Source organism: Galeopterus variegatus, unplaced genomic scaffold (genome assembly GCF_000696425.1).
Source record: "Galeopterus variegatus unplaced genomic scaffold, G_variegatus-3.0.2 Scaffold1449, whole genome shotgun sequence".
NCBI classification, from domain to species: domain Eukaryota; kingdom Metazoa; phylum Chordata; class Mammalia; order Dermoptera; family Cynocephalidae; genus Galeopterus; species Galeopterus variegatus.
In genome coordinates, this window is record NW_007727560.1 from 216190 (window position 1) to 232565 (window position 16376).

The window sequence follows — 16376 nt, forward strand, 5'->3', positions numbered from 1 at the left end:
TAGCCAAGAGCTGGAATCAGCCCAAATGTCCATCATCGGATGAGTGGATACGGAAAATGTGGTATATCTACACAATGGAATACTACTCAGCTATAAAAACGAATGAAATACTACCATTTGCAACAACATGGATGGACCTTGAAAGAATAATATTAAGTGAAACGAGTCAGGCAGAGAAAAAGAAATACCACATGTTCTCACTTATTGGTGGGAGCTAAAAAAATAAACAAATTAATTCACCCACAAACACACACAAAAGCAGCACTCTTCACAATAGCCAAGAGCTGGAATCAGCCCAAATGTCCATCATTGGATGAGTGGATATGGAAAATGTGGTATATCTACACAATGGAATACTACTCAGCTATAAAAACGAATGAAATACTCCCATTTGCAACAACATGGATGGACCTTGAAAGAATAATATTAAGTGAAACGAGTCAGGCAGTGAAAAAGAACTACCACATGTTTGCACTTATTGGAGGGAACTAAAGGTGAATGAATCAATTCACACACATACATACACACACACAAAAAAAACCGGGGGGGGTGGGAGAAGATATAACAACTATACCTTTTTGAAGTTGTTACAACAAGCAAACGGAAAGGACATTCCTGGGGGGGCGGGGGCAGGGGGGAGAGGAAGATTTACCAACCTCAACCTCGACTTTTTTTTTTGAAGCTCTTACAACGAGAAAATGGAGGGGACACATCTGGGTGGGAGGGGGAAGAGGGAGGAGGGAGGGAGGTTTTGGTGATGGGACACAATAACTAACTACATTGTATATTGACAAAATAAAAATAAATAAATAAATAAATATGGTCTGACAATCTAGTTATTTACTAGTGAATCTAATCAAATTTCTAGAAAAAACATAAATGAAAAGCAATATTCAAAGAGTTAATAGTTATGACTTTTTCAAAATCAATGAATGACAAAAGTTCTCCAGTTCAGAAAGCCTCCTCACAAACTGCAACAGAATAAACCAAAAATAAATCCCTACCTAGATATGTTTTAGTGACACACGCAAGATAGCACAAGCCTAATTACACTCTTCTGGCGGGTTGGTGGGGGGAAGACTGGCAGCTGACTTCTCAAAAGCAGCCATGGAAGAAAGATCTAGAATAATCTTTGTAATGGATGATTAGTCTTTTTCTTTGTAAAACAGAGAAACAGAGTTCTTTTCTTGGCAGACAAGTTAATTAATGGGAAGATACACTACTCCAGTCTTAAAATTCTGCTTCAAACAAATTTGGAAGGAATATAAGTCTCTATTTTCTGTTTTGCTGAAGTGAACTTGTTTTGGGTGGGGGAAAAAAGGCCTTTACCTTTGTCAGTTTAAAATAATACTTGAAAACATCGTTTCTAAAGAAAGGACTGAATCTGTGTTACTTATTAACTATAATCTTGTGCAGGATACTTAGTCTTATGTGCCTCAGACTTTTCATTTGTAGAGTGAGATCTAATAATGGTCTGTTCAACAGGTTGTGAAGGTTACCTAATTTAATACATGAATTAATACTAAAAAAGGCATCATACCGAGTAAAATTTACTTAATTTACTTGATAATGAAGAGTTCAAAAAAAGATTCATTTTATTTTTTTCAATAATTTAATTAACAAATTGATTGACTTTAAGATTCAAATTTAGTTGTATATTTTAGCATCTCAGACATTGAGAAGTTACTTTTAATTGATGGCATCTTAGAGTTTATGAAGTGGAGTAATTTAAACTAGTTTTGTTTACATTGAGATTGTAGTACCTAATTTACCTATCAGATTAACCTAATGTGGAATCCATATGATAAAATCTGAAAGTTTTCACCATTAGGTGTGTTTCACTTCCTTGTATTGAATAACAAGCCTACAGAAAATATCTTTACTCATCAGAAAGATACGACTATATATAACAGAAGAGCTTCATCTAATTATTTATAATAAAGATATGAAAGGTATATTTAATACAAGTTTTATGATCCATTCAATAGGATTGCAAATGCATATTATGGATTTGGAACTTATCAAGTCATAGCACATACTTTGAAATGACAAAAAAACAATGCTCTACCTGTTTAAATATTAAAACACAAAAACAAAAATAGTTTCTGAAGTCTGTATACCAAAGTTAAAACTTTCACAGCAATTTAATATTTGCTTACATCAAAGCCTAGGTGATGTTTAAATGTCTGTAATAATCATTTGTTGAACTGAAAATATTATTATAGTTAGATATTATGGTAATAAGTACAAAGAAATTCTAATCAAAAACAATAAAATAAATAGAATTTATAGAAAAAATGTATGCAAAAAATACTGAATTCACATAAAAATAAAAGTTTTAGAGCTATAAACCCAAGTTTTCTTAGAGTTTCTAAAGATATGTAATTTAGAAGACCAGGTACAATTTGTCAAGCTTCTTTTCATTTGAAACCTGAATGTATTGCCAATGAAATATAATGTAAGTGTCATTATTTGCTTGCAAATAGCTCTTACAAATGATATTTTGTAAAAGATATTTGATACCCAAATGCTTTGTGATATCCACACCACATGTCTTCTGCATCTATTTTCTTTTTATAGGTAGTTTGCTATGAACAAAACACAAAATAAGTATAAGTTAAAAATAAGAAAAAATCTTGCTTTCTTAAGAATGTCTGTGCATTTAAAGCTTATACATCTGGGCAAGTATCTTCTTCCATCCTTGAATAATCTAATTTTTCCTTTTAAAAATTCTATCTACTTACTTATATTTTAATGCTAATTAAAAGTGTAATGTTCAATTAACTTTACAAATGAAATTAAACTCAATAAATAAATGGATAATGAAAAAATTGTCTAATCTCCATTTTTCTCAGTTTATTATTTTCTAACATTCAATTTAATATTCCAGAATAAGCCTCTACACACAATAAACATTCCATATATAAGATTAAATACATAAAAGATTTCATAGGCTCTTTCACACATGCTATTATTTTCCTAACATTTAGCTATAATTAAATTATCATATGGTTGATGATAATATGAGTAAAATAGTCATAATTTTTGGGCTCTTTCACATATTTTTAATAGTAGAGCAATCTTCTAAAATCTTATTTCCATATAGCCAAATAAAAATCATTTTAAAGTGATAATGTAAAGGAAGAAATTAGCTCACTTTCTTTATGTGGTAAAATTTGCCTAATTTTTAAAATTAGTTTAAGGATTTAAAGATTTACAAATGCCGTTTTGGACCTACACTCAAAAAAAAGTAACATTTACTCTTCTGTATGTGTGTGTATGTGCCCATAGGAATGTTTATATGAAATATTGCTTCTAGAAAAAAAAGTGTCATTCCTATTATTACATAAACTGCCAAATTTATATCCCCCCAAGCAATATTTAATACAAACCTAAGATGGACCCTCATGATTTGTTTGTTATTACTCCGTGCATTCATGACATATTTTTTAAACTATAAACTTTTAAAAATATTGAAAACCTGTCTTATTTAAATGTTTTAATTGAAATTTTTTCTTTATGTATGCATAGCTATTTTAAATTTAAATTTTGATTTTAAATTCCACACAGACTATCGGTAACAGTTTATTTGATTGCAATTAGAGTTTTCATGATGCTTAAAGATGACTATCTTGACCTCTCAAAATATAAATGCATTTTGTATTTTCACAGTGAAAAAGAAGTTATAGTAATTTACAGTAGATACAGAAAATTGCTTGCCATTTCAGAAGGTTTTTCCAAACTGATACATAATTATTTTCCTGCTGAGAATTGTTCTAAGGCTGATAAACCTTTGTGGATCTTTTTTTCCAACCTGTGCAAGTGAAGAAAAGACCTAGCAAGTTTTGCAGAATTTAGATGGAAAGCATTGATTGGCAACCATGTTAGCACTTATTCTGAATATAAATGAATTCCCCTTAAATGATTTGTATGCTAAAATAACCACTATTTATTACTATGTTGTATGTATTACTATAGGATATAAACAATAAAGACAGGGTCTTTAAATGAAAAAAAAAACATAGGGGAGGTGGAAGGTGAAAAATCTGAGGAAACACAAGAGAATCAACACTTAAAATAACAGGGTTTTAGAGGTTTAGTGGGAACAACTCTCAAAATAAGGCATGCCAGTTAGGTATTATTCTGAAACTTTATTTTTTTTCCATTCTTCACTATTGTTTATTGAAACATAATTGATTGTACATATCTGTGGGGTATAGTGTTGAATATCAATACCTGTGTGCAATATGTGATGTGCATAGCAGGATAATTAGCATATTCAACATTACATGATGTAATCATTTTTTGTACCCTTTTGCCAATTTCTCACTACCTCTCCTCCCCTTCAGTAGGACACGTAAATACAACACTTTCAACAATGAACAGATAACACAAAAATATCAATAAGGAAACATTGGATTTGAACAACATTCTATACCAAATGGGCTAACAGATATATACAGAACATTCCATCCAGAAAACACATTCTTCCCAAATGCACACACAACATTCTCCAGGATAGTATGTTAGGCCTCCAGATATGTCAGCAAATATAAGAAGACTGAAACTATTTCAAGTATCTTTCCTGGCCACAATGGGATGAAACTATAAATCAATAATAGGAGGAATTTTTAAAAATTCACGTATAGATGGGAACTAAACAACATGTTTCTGAACAATCAATGGGGTCAAAGAAGAAATTTAAAAAATTTTTTTAAAATCTTGAGACAAACAACAATGGAAACATAACATACCAATACTTATGGGATGCAGCAAAAGCAGTGCTAAAAGGGAAGCTTATAGCAAACAAACAAACAAACAAACAAAAAAGCCAACATTATAAAAGAAGAAAGATCTCAAATAACCTAATGTTATACTTCAAGGAAGCAGGAAAAAACCAACCAACCAACCAACCAACCAACCAAACAAACAAAAAATACTAAGCCCAAACTTACAGAAGAAAGGAAATAATAAAGATTAGAGCAGAAATAAATGAAAATACACCAAGAAAAAGTTGTTTTTTTTTTAAAGATAAAATCAACAAACACCTGGAGCTGAGATACCAAGAAAAAGAGAAAATGTAAATAAATAAAATCAGAAATGAAAGACATTACAGTACAATCGATACCATAGAAATACAATGGCCCTTCTTTCCATAGTTTTACTTTCCTTGGTTTCAGTTACTCACGGTCAACGGCAATCCAAAAATATTACATATAATGAGAAATATTGAGATGGGGGGAGACAGACCACATTCACAAAACTTTTATTATGGTATATTGTTATAATTTTTCTTTTTTATTAATAATTATTGTTGTTAATCTCTTATTATGCCTAATTTATAAATTTAATTTATCATAGTTATGTATGTGTAGGAAAAAACATTGTGTATATATATATATATGTATGTATATATATATACACACATATACATACATATATATATATACATATATATATATATGTATATATATATATGTATGTATATATGTGTGTATATATATATATATATATATATATATACACACATATATACATACATATATATATATACATATATATATATATGTATATATATATATGTATGTATATAGTTCAAAACTGTCCACAGTTTCAATCATTCACTAGGAGTTTTGGACTATATCTCCCGTGGATAAGGAGGGGCTATTGAACAAAGGATCATAAGAGACTAATATGAACCTCAAAACTGAAAATGTACCTTTTTCAAGTGCACATGTAGAAGCAATCTGAACAAAACTAATACTGTAATGCTCCGTAATGCAACTCTCAATAAATTAGGAAACACTGAATATACAGAAATAAATAAATTCCTAGCTACATTATCTAATGATAATATATTCCTATGCTACTATACCTTTACACATATATTTATAAAAGGAAATAAAATTGCAGACTTTAAAAGATGAAAGCACATAATTAAAGAAAGGGGTCAAATTCTCTATCTTTGATCCCAAATAAAATTAGTAATGATTTAAAAATAGGCCTCAGATCAACCAAATTAACAAAGATAATACATAGCTACATAGTTTCAATGCAGCTTCCCATTGTGATCATATTTAGAGACTGAAGTATGCCTTCTGATATCTCCAGCCAAAAGAAAATTCCATTTACAGACAAAATATGCACCACTGATGAATGTAAGAATGTTAATTTTTGGCCAGAGAACTGCATATTAAAATGTCTTTACTATAATTCAATAAGGGAAGCCAACATGATACTGAAAAACCTAAAGACTTCACCCAAAAATTGCTAGAACTAATAAATGAATTCAGTAAAGTTGCAGGATTCAAAATTAACATACAAAAATAAATAATGTCTCTGTACACTAAAAACAACTATCCAGAAGATAAATCAAAGAAAGAAAAAGTAATCCCATTTACAATAGCTACAAAAACAAAACAAAACAAAAAAACACTTAGGAATAAAATTTAACCAAGGAGGTGAAAAACCTGCTATATTAAAAAAACTACAAATTATTGATGTAAAAACTTGAAGACTTGAATAAATAGAAACTTATTCCATTTTCATTAATTGAAAGAATTAATATCATTAAAATGTTCATACTACCTGAAGCAATCTACAGATTCAATGCAATCCCTATCAAAATTCAAATGACATTTTTCAGAGAAATCAAAAAAACAATCCTAACTTATGCGGAAGCACAAGAGACCCCAAATAGCTAAGGCAATCTTGAGCAAAAAAGAACAAAGCCAAAGACATCACACTATCTGACTTTAAAATGTACTACAAAGCTATATAATCACAGCAGTATGGTACTGGCATGAAAGGAGACATGTATACCAATGGTATAGAGTAAAGTGCCTAGAAATAAGTCCCTGCATTTGCAATCAATTGTTTTTTAATAAAGATTCTAAGAACAGTTAAGGAAGAAAGGACAGTCTCCAATAAATGATATTGGAAAAAATGAATATCCACATGCAGAAGAATAGTTACACCCTCGTGTCATGCCATATACAAAACTCAACTCAAAATAGATTAAAGACTTAAATGTAGAGATCTGCCTGGAACTGTAAAACTACTGGAAGAAAACATAGGGAAAAACCTCCATGACTTTGGCCTGGGCAGTTTTTTGGATATGACCTCAAATACACAGGCAACAAAAGTAAAAATGGAAAAAAAGAGATTGTATCAAACTAAAAAGTTTCTACACAACCAAAGAAACAAAGAGTAAAGAGACAATCTATGGAATGAGAGAAAATATTTGTAACTCATAAATCTGATAAGGGGTTAATATCCAAAATACAAGTATATAAAGAACTCAAACAACTCAATAGCAAGAAAACAAATAACCCAATTAAAAATGGCCAAGGATCTGAATAGACATTTCTCAAAAGAAAACATATAAATTGCCAAGGTATATGAAAAAATGCTCAGCATCACTAACCATCAGGAAAATGCAAATCAAAAGCACAATGAGCTATCACCTCACATGTGTTAGAATGGATATTATAAAAAAAAGAAAAACAAACTAAAAACTAAAAGTGTTGGAGAAGATGTGGACAAAGGGGAATGCTTGCACACTGTTGGTGGAAATGTAAATTAGTACAGCCATTATGGAAAACAGTTTTAAGTTTCTACAAAAAATGAAAAATAGATCTTCCATATGATCCAGCAATCCTGGGTATACATCCAAAGGAAATCAAATCAGGATGTTGAAGAGATACTTGCACTACTTTGCTGATTGCAGCATTATACACAGTAGGTAAGATATGAATCAAGTGTCTATCAACAGATGAATGGATAAAGAAAATGTGGTATACAAGGGATGGAAGCATTTGTATAATCTTCTAATTCTATATCTCTATGACTTTGAAGTATGCTTGTACACACACAATGGAATAATATTCAGCCTTAAAAGATAATGAAATCCTGTCATTTGCAACAACATGGATGAACCTGGTGGACATTATATTAAGTGAAATAAGCCAGAACAGAAAGACAAATACTTCATGGTTTCACTTATGCATGAAATCTAAAAAAATTGAACTCATATAAGCAGAGAGTAGAATGGTGGTTACCAGGGGCTGAGGAGGAGAGGGTTGGGGAGATAATGGTCAAAGGATACAAAATTTCAGTTAGATAGGAAAAATAAGTTCGAGATTTGTTGTAGAACCTGGTAACTACAGTTAATAACAATGTATTGCTTTTTTTAGCAAATAAACAAGAAAATGTTTTTTGAAATATCTGTTTAATTCAAAATATTTTAGTATTTATTTGTACGTATTCGTGGGGTACAGTATGTTGTTTCTATACATACACATACTGCATAATGATTCACGTAGGATAGGTGTCATAGTTTTGTATTCATTAGCAAACCACTTCTCCTCCACCCACTCAACCCCCCCCACCCCCGAGCCTCAGGTAACATTATTCTACTCTCTACTTCTGTGAGAACCACATTTCCCCCCAGATTCCACATATGAGTGATGTCACGTGATACTGCCTTTTTGTGACTGACTTCACTTAACATGACTTTAAGTTCCATCCATGTTGTTGCAAATGATAGGATGTATTAATTACAGTTTTGAAAATTGCTGAGAGTAGATTTTAAGTGTTCTCACCATAAAAAAAATATGGGTGGTAATGCATATGTTAATTAGCTTGATCTAGACATTCTACAGTGTATATACATATTCTAAAACATCATGTGGTATATGACAAATATATACCTTTTTATTTGTCAATCAAAAAAAAAAAAAAACAGTTTTGAGGGAGAACCAGAAACAACAATCAAGAGGTAGTAAAGAGTATTTTCTTCAGTGACCGTTGAGTTGACATGTGTGTACATTAACAAATATGTATTATTTAATACATAGTATATAATTCTATACATTTGCATATGTATATACACACTCCAAAATATACTTGTACACCCACACAACCTTTCTGATTATCTCTCCACTTTTGACATTGCTCAAGTCTTTGTTAAGTGTCAACATTCTTTTATTCTGAATGGGGTTGTTCCACTTACAAAGCCATCAGTGAGTGACCTTTGAATATAGCATGAGAAGTAGTTAGTAGCTATTTGTTCTTCTATGAAGAATAAGTTAAATAGTTGAATTTGAGCTGGTCAATTTCATTTAGAGTTATAAAAAACTTTTCACCTCATGATGTTTCTTAGCTTGAAATTAGGAAACCCTATCTTAGGGCTTCAAGAAAGGTACCAACTACCCAGAGGATCTTTTGAACACATGGCCTCCTTTTAACTTTATGATTTTAAAATCAAAATAAGACTAGCATTTATATTAATTCAGAGAAATAATAAATACCAAAAATGTACGGGGGAGAAGCAAAAAAATATTAACAGAACTCAACTGAAATCACTTATTTCCTTTTTAGCAGTCCCCAAATGAAATATTTGGGTCACAGTCAAGTGGTGCTTCATTCAGTAGCTCATTAAAAACTGAATTCACTGGTCCACATGTACTTTGAAGATTTTTAAAAAGTGAACTTATTTTGCTTGTTTTAATCATGTTGTATTATAGTGGCCATAAGGTCTTAGGACACGAAAAATAAACTGTTGTTTTGAAGTAGAATCCAGATTTCATCTTTGGAGGGTATAAAGCTTAATAACAGATCACAAAAGGATGACAAGAGCTCAATAACCTTTGGTTCTTTTATAATTCTAAGTTGTGTTGTATTATTTTTATGTTTGCTAAAATTATTCATGCACAGAATCAATTTAGTGATATGTAGGACAAGATAGGTACAAGTGAAAGATCATGTGAGAATGTTGAATTGAGATTTAAGAAAAAAATAATTATTCTCAGAATTACCTACCTAATCTAGTATAACATATTTGGCTTTTTCTTTACCTGATAACAAGCAGAGATGAATCTGTTATTCAGCCAATTTATCATACCCTAGAAGTGCTACCAGTGACACTGCTGTGTTACCCAAAATATAATATATTAATAATAGGTATAATAATGGAAGCCTCTTTAGGCCAAGTCCAATACCACTTTTCCTATAAAAGTTTTTTGCTAATATCTATGTTTACAAGTGTATGAATATTTGGTACGAGCAAATACTATGTTTGCTTGAAGTCATAGAAAGGTCTTAGACAGCTTCTCCATCTTATATTTCAACCACCATTGTCAAATCCAAGTTAGACACAACGATCAGTCCAGAAATAGAATTCTATGACCATATGAGTCTCACTGCTCTAAGTTGCAACATATGTTAGAATAAGGGAGGCTGTTTGAAGGATTCTTGCTGGGATGGTCAAGATTTAAGCAGAAGCAAGGGTATTGAGTTCAATTGTTCTTTAGGATATTTTAGCTCTGTCCCCTTCTGAAGGTTCAGGGGTGTGTGTGTGTGTGCGTGCGCGTGTGTGTGTGCACACATGCGTGTGTGTATGTGTGTGTCATGGTTAAAGCTTAAAGACTTTTTTGTTCAATCTCTATTTTATTTCAAACCTACTGCAGCTTAAAATTTTAGTGAGTAGGAATCTAAAATATTCAAAATTATATTTTCTCAATACCACAGTTAGTGAAGTACAAATCATGATGTTATTTACAAATTTTCTTACCTTCACATCTTTGACATTCATCCTCGTTCCCTCCTTTCCGACAAATATATCATCAATGTCTACAAGGATGTACCTGTGCAAGGACAATGTCAGCCTCTTCCCTGACAAGAAGGAAATGGCATCTATGAAGATGAGCTTGTGCAGCCAAAAGTTCAAGTTGTTGCCAAAAAGAACTCGCTGAATTCCATCGTGAAGCCCCAGATCCTGGATCACTGTCGCATAGAGTGTTTTGCTGGACAAGGATGAAGGGGATTTTTCTGTCTGTAATTCAGTTAAAAGCACAGGCTGGTAGGTTGAATGATTATATTGGAAAATAGTCCAGTCTTCCCCAGGAAGAGGGCCTTTCTCAACCTTGGGGGCTTTGGTAATATGCAGCAAAGGAGACTGAGGGTTGACAAAACAGTCCTTTAGAGCTAGATTATTGAAAAGGTTTAATGGAAAGCCTTTTAACTGTGTACTTGGTGAGCTGTTCTCATTGGCTTTATGAAAACCAATTATACTAACACTGTATTCCACACAGTATTTTTCTAAAAGCTCTCGATTCCATGAGTCCATGCTGACATACTTCAGAATATTTTCATAAATAACTAAAGTATATTTCCCTTTGCCATTATCTGTAAGAGGAGGTATGTCTCCCTTGCCAGGGGCAATGACCATGTGGTACTGAAATCGGCTGGACTCCAAGATAGCTATGATATCTTGACCGAGTTGAGAGTATTGGCTCTCCACAAAGAGGAGGACAGTAGGGTCGGTTTTGGATATATCAATAAGCTTGACTGTTTTCAACTCCATCGACCGATATGGTAGAATTTTGATGTCAGCACATTCTGCTTCTGCAGTAGTTTCAATAAGTGTCATTTCCTGTTTGTAGCCAGAGTAAAGGAAATAGGCAGAAATGACAATGCTCACCAAGCAAAAGGTAGCTAAGAGGACAATCAGTGTTCGAAAACTTCGCCGAAGCTTCACAATAAGATTCATCTTTAAAAATAATGCTTTGTAAGCTTTTTCCAATTTCTTTTTCTAAAGTACCATAGTGAATGAAGTACGAGATGGTGCAAATACCACTTCCCAAAAGTTCATGTAACCATTGCAAATCATGTAAAATGTTTGACGGGATAACAAATGAGTTAAAGCTGAAAGGCAGTGGACCAGGAGAGTAAAAGTTGAAGAGATTTTGAATATGTCCAATACCAAGAATTGCTGCAGAATCCTCTAAGCATTACCTGAAAAAGAGGAGAAATGAAATAACTAAGACGGAAATAGAGATATATATGTGTATATAAATATGCTGATATCTAAGAAACATTTTTATCAAAGAAAATTTTAGTGTGTTAACATACAAAAATATTAATAGCCTGATGTTTACAATCTAGGATTTACAACTTAGAGTATAGTAGATGTTGTTATGTTCTTTGGAGTACAGAATACTGTTTAATTATGCTCAAAAATCCATATGTATATAGGAACACAAATTGAGATTGTTTTTTAGTCACCTCAAAAAAAAAAGAGTAAGAAAGTAAGATTTACTACAAAGTGTTAATTACCACAAAAATTGCTTCCACAGGACTGGTAAACATTAGGAAATCAGGCATGTCGGGGGAGGGCTTGGAGCAGTGGAACATGTTCTTAGGTATCGGCTTAAGTGTCTGTAATGTCAAGCTTGTGAATGTTTTTTATCTTAAGTTCATAGTAGTTACAAGTTTTTCCCTTTGATAATATATACTTCATCTGTACTCACAGGGAGCCACTTGGCCCTATTCACCATAACAGCCCAAATAGACAGTATTGACTCCTTCCATTCTTAGAGGCCAAGTTAGAGAGTAAGCAAGAAAGAACAAAGCAGAAATAAACATCCTCAGATCTCTCTAAAGAATTTGAGGCCAGGGAACCTAGGTGAGAAGAAAAATCTTGACATGTTTTTCTCAAGCACATTCCTTAATTTGGCCTACTTGGGTGATCAGAATTAAAATTGAGTTTTTTTACCGTTAATTTTCATCCAATAATCCGAAGTTTTATTTCCCTATCACTTTCTTTAGTAAAAAATAAAAAGAAATGTATACATCATTTTAAAAATCCTTCTCAAACTGCTCTATCATAAATCAACATAATTTTCCATCATTATAGGTGTTTTTCATTGCATAAACAACTCTGATTTTTAGTGAATTCCTTTCTCCATGAGTTTTCTTCATTTCTTTCAAAACTGTGTTAGAGTTCTTAAAGAATTTTCCAGTTCCCAGTTTACCACACTAATATCCCTAGGAAAGCTCCCCAAATGGTTCATGCTACCAATCTATGATGCATGTCCACAAGGGTTTCTCAAAAACTTCAAGGAAAAATAGAATTAAAATATATCTGATTTTTTTCCATGAACTTTTGAAGTGCCCTCATATACATAATATGTGCATTATTGACATACTACAGCATAGAGAATCAAATTAGCATGTTTTGTAATCAATCAGTTGTACATTCCATTACACAGTTGATATTTTATGGTTTTCTGTATTTTATTTTCTTTTTTAAATTGGGGATCTCAGTGATTAATGCCTGTTAATGATAATTGAAAAAATATTAGATTAAATGATTGAATATTATAATATTGTCACTGCTTCCATTTTATATTTGTATGTTCTTAAATTTTACCTCATTAGTGATTTAAATACAAAATTCTATATTAAATTGAAATAATGTCTGTTTTTGTGTTAGATTTGAAAAAATATTTTTAAAACAATCTTGAATGTTCCTGATTTGAAAATTTTAAATTCCTACCCAAACATTTTAAATATTTTAATGATTCAGATTCCAAAGACTTAAATAGACCCAAATTTTCCCAGTGAAATGCATTGTATCAATTTCAAAAATCTCTTCAGTGATTTCACATTTATTTTAAAAGAAAATTAACTCCACATATTAGGGAAATACTGATACTCTGCTTTCAAATAAAATTCTTTAAGATAATTATTTGCTCTCCAAAAGCTTTTCAAGTGTTTCAAAAGTTAGTTCCCTCTAAATAAATTGAATTGCATTTCACTAAAAAGAAATGAAATACAGCAATAAAAAGTCTTTGGTTTGGTATAAAACATATAAGCCAATTATGCTATATCATCTACTTTTGTGTATGTTTTAAAATGTTCATAACTAAATTTCAAAAATAAAAATTAAATGAAAAAATATATAATATTGAAAGAGATCTGGAATTTTTCAAAGATATTATCCAGTCTTGTACTATATCCATTGGTAGACTTCTCCAACCTCATGTATTTGATTTAAAAATCCATTTAAGCAAGCACAGAATCAGTCCCATCTCCATCTCAACTGATCTCACAGAGCAGAAATCTATTTAATCCAAATACTTGGGAGGGATGTATAGTACTTTAAGAGTGAGTTCACTGAGGATATTTGAAGAGAAACTAAATGTATGACAAGTTAATACTTTGTCAAATCTTTACCTCTTTTCACATCAAAAATGTGATTTTTGTTTTTGAATGCACAAAGAATGAGATGTCAGTTTTGTATATTAGAACAGCTCATCCTAATATGCAGTAGTGAAAAGAAATAAAAAAGCATATGGGGCTAGAATCTGCCAATCTAAAGAATAAATACAATTTAAATGTGACATTTATTTAACATTAATATGTTCAGAGTTACAAGAATGATAGATACATATTACCACCACAGTAGATATGTGTGTTTCAGTGTGTGTGTGTGCACGTGTGTGTATTTGTGTTACAACTTAAGAAGTTACACTTCCCATTAAATTCTTCGAATTCTTCTTCCCTACCAAAAATTGGCCAGTGGAGGTGAAAAAGTCAGGATGATAAAAGATGATATACCTGCCATGTATACTTATGTCCCACACATGAATTAAGAGATGATATGACGGCATTGTTTGGGATGACAGAGTTGTATTCTGTGATTTCTTTCAGTCTTTAACTTAGTGATATGCCTCTTAAGAAGGAAAATAAATGAGTAAGTAAGTAAGTAAGTAAGTAAGTAAGAAGTAAGTAAAAGTAAGTAAGTGGGTAAGTAAGTAAGTAAAAGTAAGTAAGTGGGTAAGTAAGTAAGTAAGTAAGTAAGTAAGTAAGTGAGTGAGTAAGTAAGTAAGTAAGGCAGGGGGTAGGAGTAGAGAGACCAACCCGTGTAAGAATCTTATGTTGTCAATATAAGTCAGATACAACAACTGAAGTCATTTTTCAAAAGACCCATGTGTTAAATGAGTCATCCATAAATAAGGAAATTCATTTCAGAACAATAGCAAGGACATTCAAATGTTGCTCCCAAAATGTAAAAATACGTGGCATGTGTTCGTAAGGACTCTAACGTGATATGCTAAAATTTGTATTTTACCTTAATCCAGTGCCTTCTGCAGGATGCACCTGAGACCAGTTAGCAACAAACAGGAACACCTGAGAACTCTTTCTTTTCCCTGCTTCACCCCATCATAGTGATGTTGGCTTTTCATTACAGGATGAACTAACAAGTGTGTGGACTATATTGCATTTGTGAAAAACTAATATTTCCTTAACCACCATACCAAGTAAGTTACATAGGTTCTGGTTCCAATTCTTCTAAATCTGACTTCCACATGTCCTAATAAATTTATTGTTAAAATTTGGAAAGGAATGCCTACTAATTATTTGTCTCAATAACCTATCTCAGAATGTGGGCTGCATGATCCGTTTACAGACTTTGGTGAGAAAAAAAAGGCTTTTTAGGCGCTGCCTTCCCTATTCTCACTCTTGTTTTCTTGTTTTCTTCTTCACCTTCGTCGCTTCCACATGTGGTTCATCACCTCAGGAGTAGTAGAATAAATATCTCCTGGAATCTTTCACTCTCTTTTAAGATTAGACAATATGAAGACATTATTTTGTATATCTGTTTGAAAATCATTCTTTGACTTATTTTCAGAATGTGCATAGATTCTCTAAAATATAATTTGCAAAGTCCATTTGCCACATAATCTAAATCACTGTAAATTTCTAGTACTTTCCAGCAATAGCAGAGAAGTAGTAAACTAGGCAATTACAGGTACTATTGTAGTTATTGCTATTTTATTTTATATATTTTTTTTTGGAAAGACAGAAATTCAGAAGAAAGCTAGGAGCTAGACACCACATTGAATATATCATTGTTTTCCTCGAAGGTGGTCTTATGAGCTATACAGATCACCAGAGAGGCTCATTAGAGTTCAGCTGAAATTGAAAAACAACAATCACAATATTTACCAGCATTTAATGAGTGTCTACTACTTGCTAGTCACTATTTTCTCATTTTAAAAATGAGAAAATTGAGATTTAAGGGGCTTTATAAAGGGACTAAGATTTCGCTACTAATGATTTGTGATGCTAAGGTATTACGTTCCATCAATTGCACTGCTGAGAAAAACCAAAGATTCAGTTAGGTGAAACCAAAAACTTAGCAGTCAGCATAATGAAATATTTTAACCCTGATATCAGCAAGTTATATTTCAATTTTTATTTTTTTTATATATTGAAACATGATTGTACATATATGGTGAATACATATATATATATATATTATGAATATCAATACCTGTGTACAATATGTGGTGATCAAATCAGGATAATTAGCTTATTCAACATTACACAAAGTAATCTTTTTTTTTGTGGCCTTTTACCAGTTTCAATTTTACAAGTTCAGATATTCAAAGCTTGAAATGTCTACCAAAAATGCAGAAAAATTGCAGAGATGAATTGGATCATCTCAAAAGAAGCTTTGTTAACAATTGGGATGACCTAAGAATTTGTGATAATTTAACCAGCTTTGACTTCTTATGATACCTATA

At 31.8% G+C, this 16376-nt stretch overlaps 1 protein-coding gene across 1 annotated transcript in view; it reads right to left on the reverse strand.

Annotated features, from left to right (window-relative positions):
* The window catches only part of LOC103593951 (bifunctional heparan sulfate N-deacetylase/N-sulfotransferase 4), a gene marked incomplete at its 3' end in the record, with an annotated part of 243352 nt that overhangs the window by 201255 nt on the left and 25721 nt on the right, over nt 1-16376 (reverse strand). Inside the window, exon 2 of the mRNA XM_008577091.1 lies at nt 10574-11796. Coding sequence (XP_008575313.1) covers nt 10574-11551 — 978 coding nt within the window. The remainder of the gene's footprint in view (nt 1-10573; nt 11797-16376) is intronic.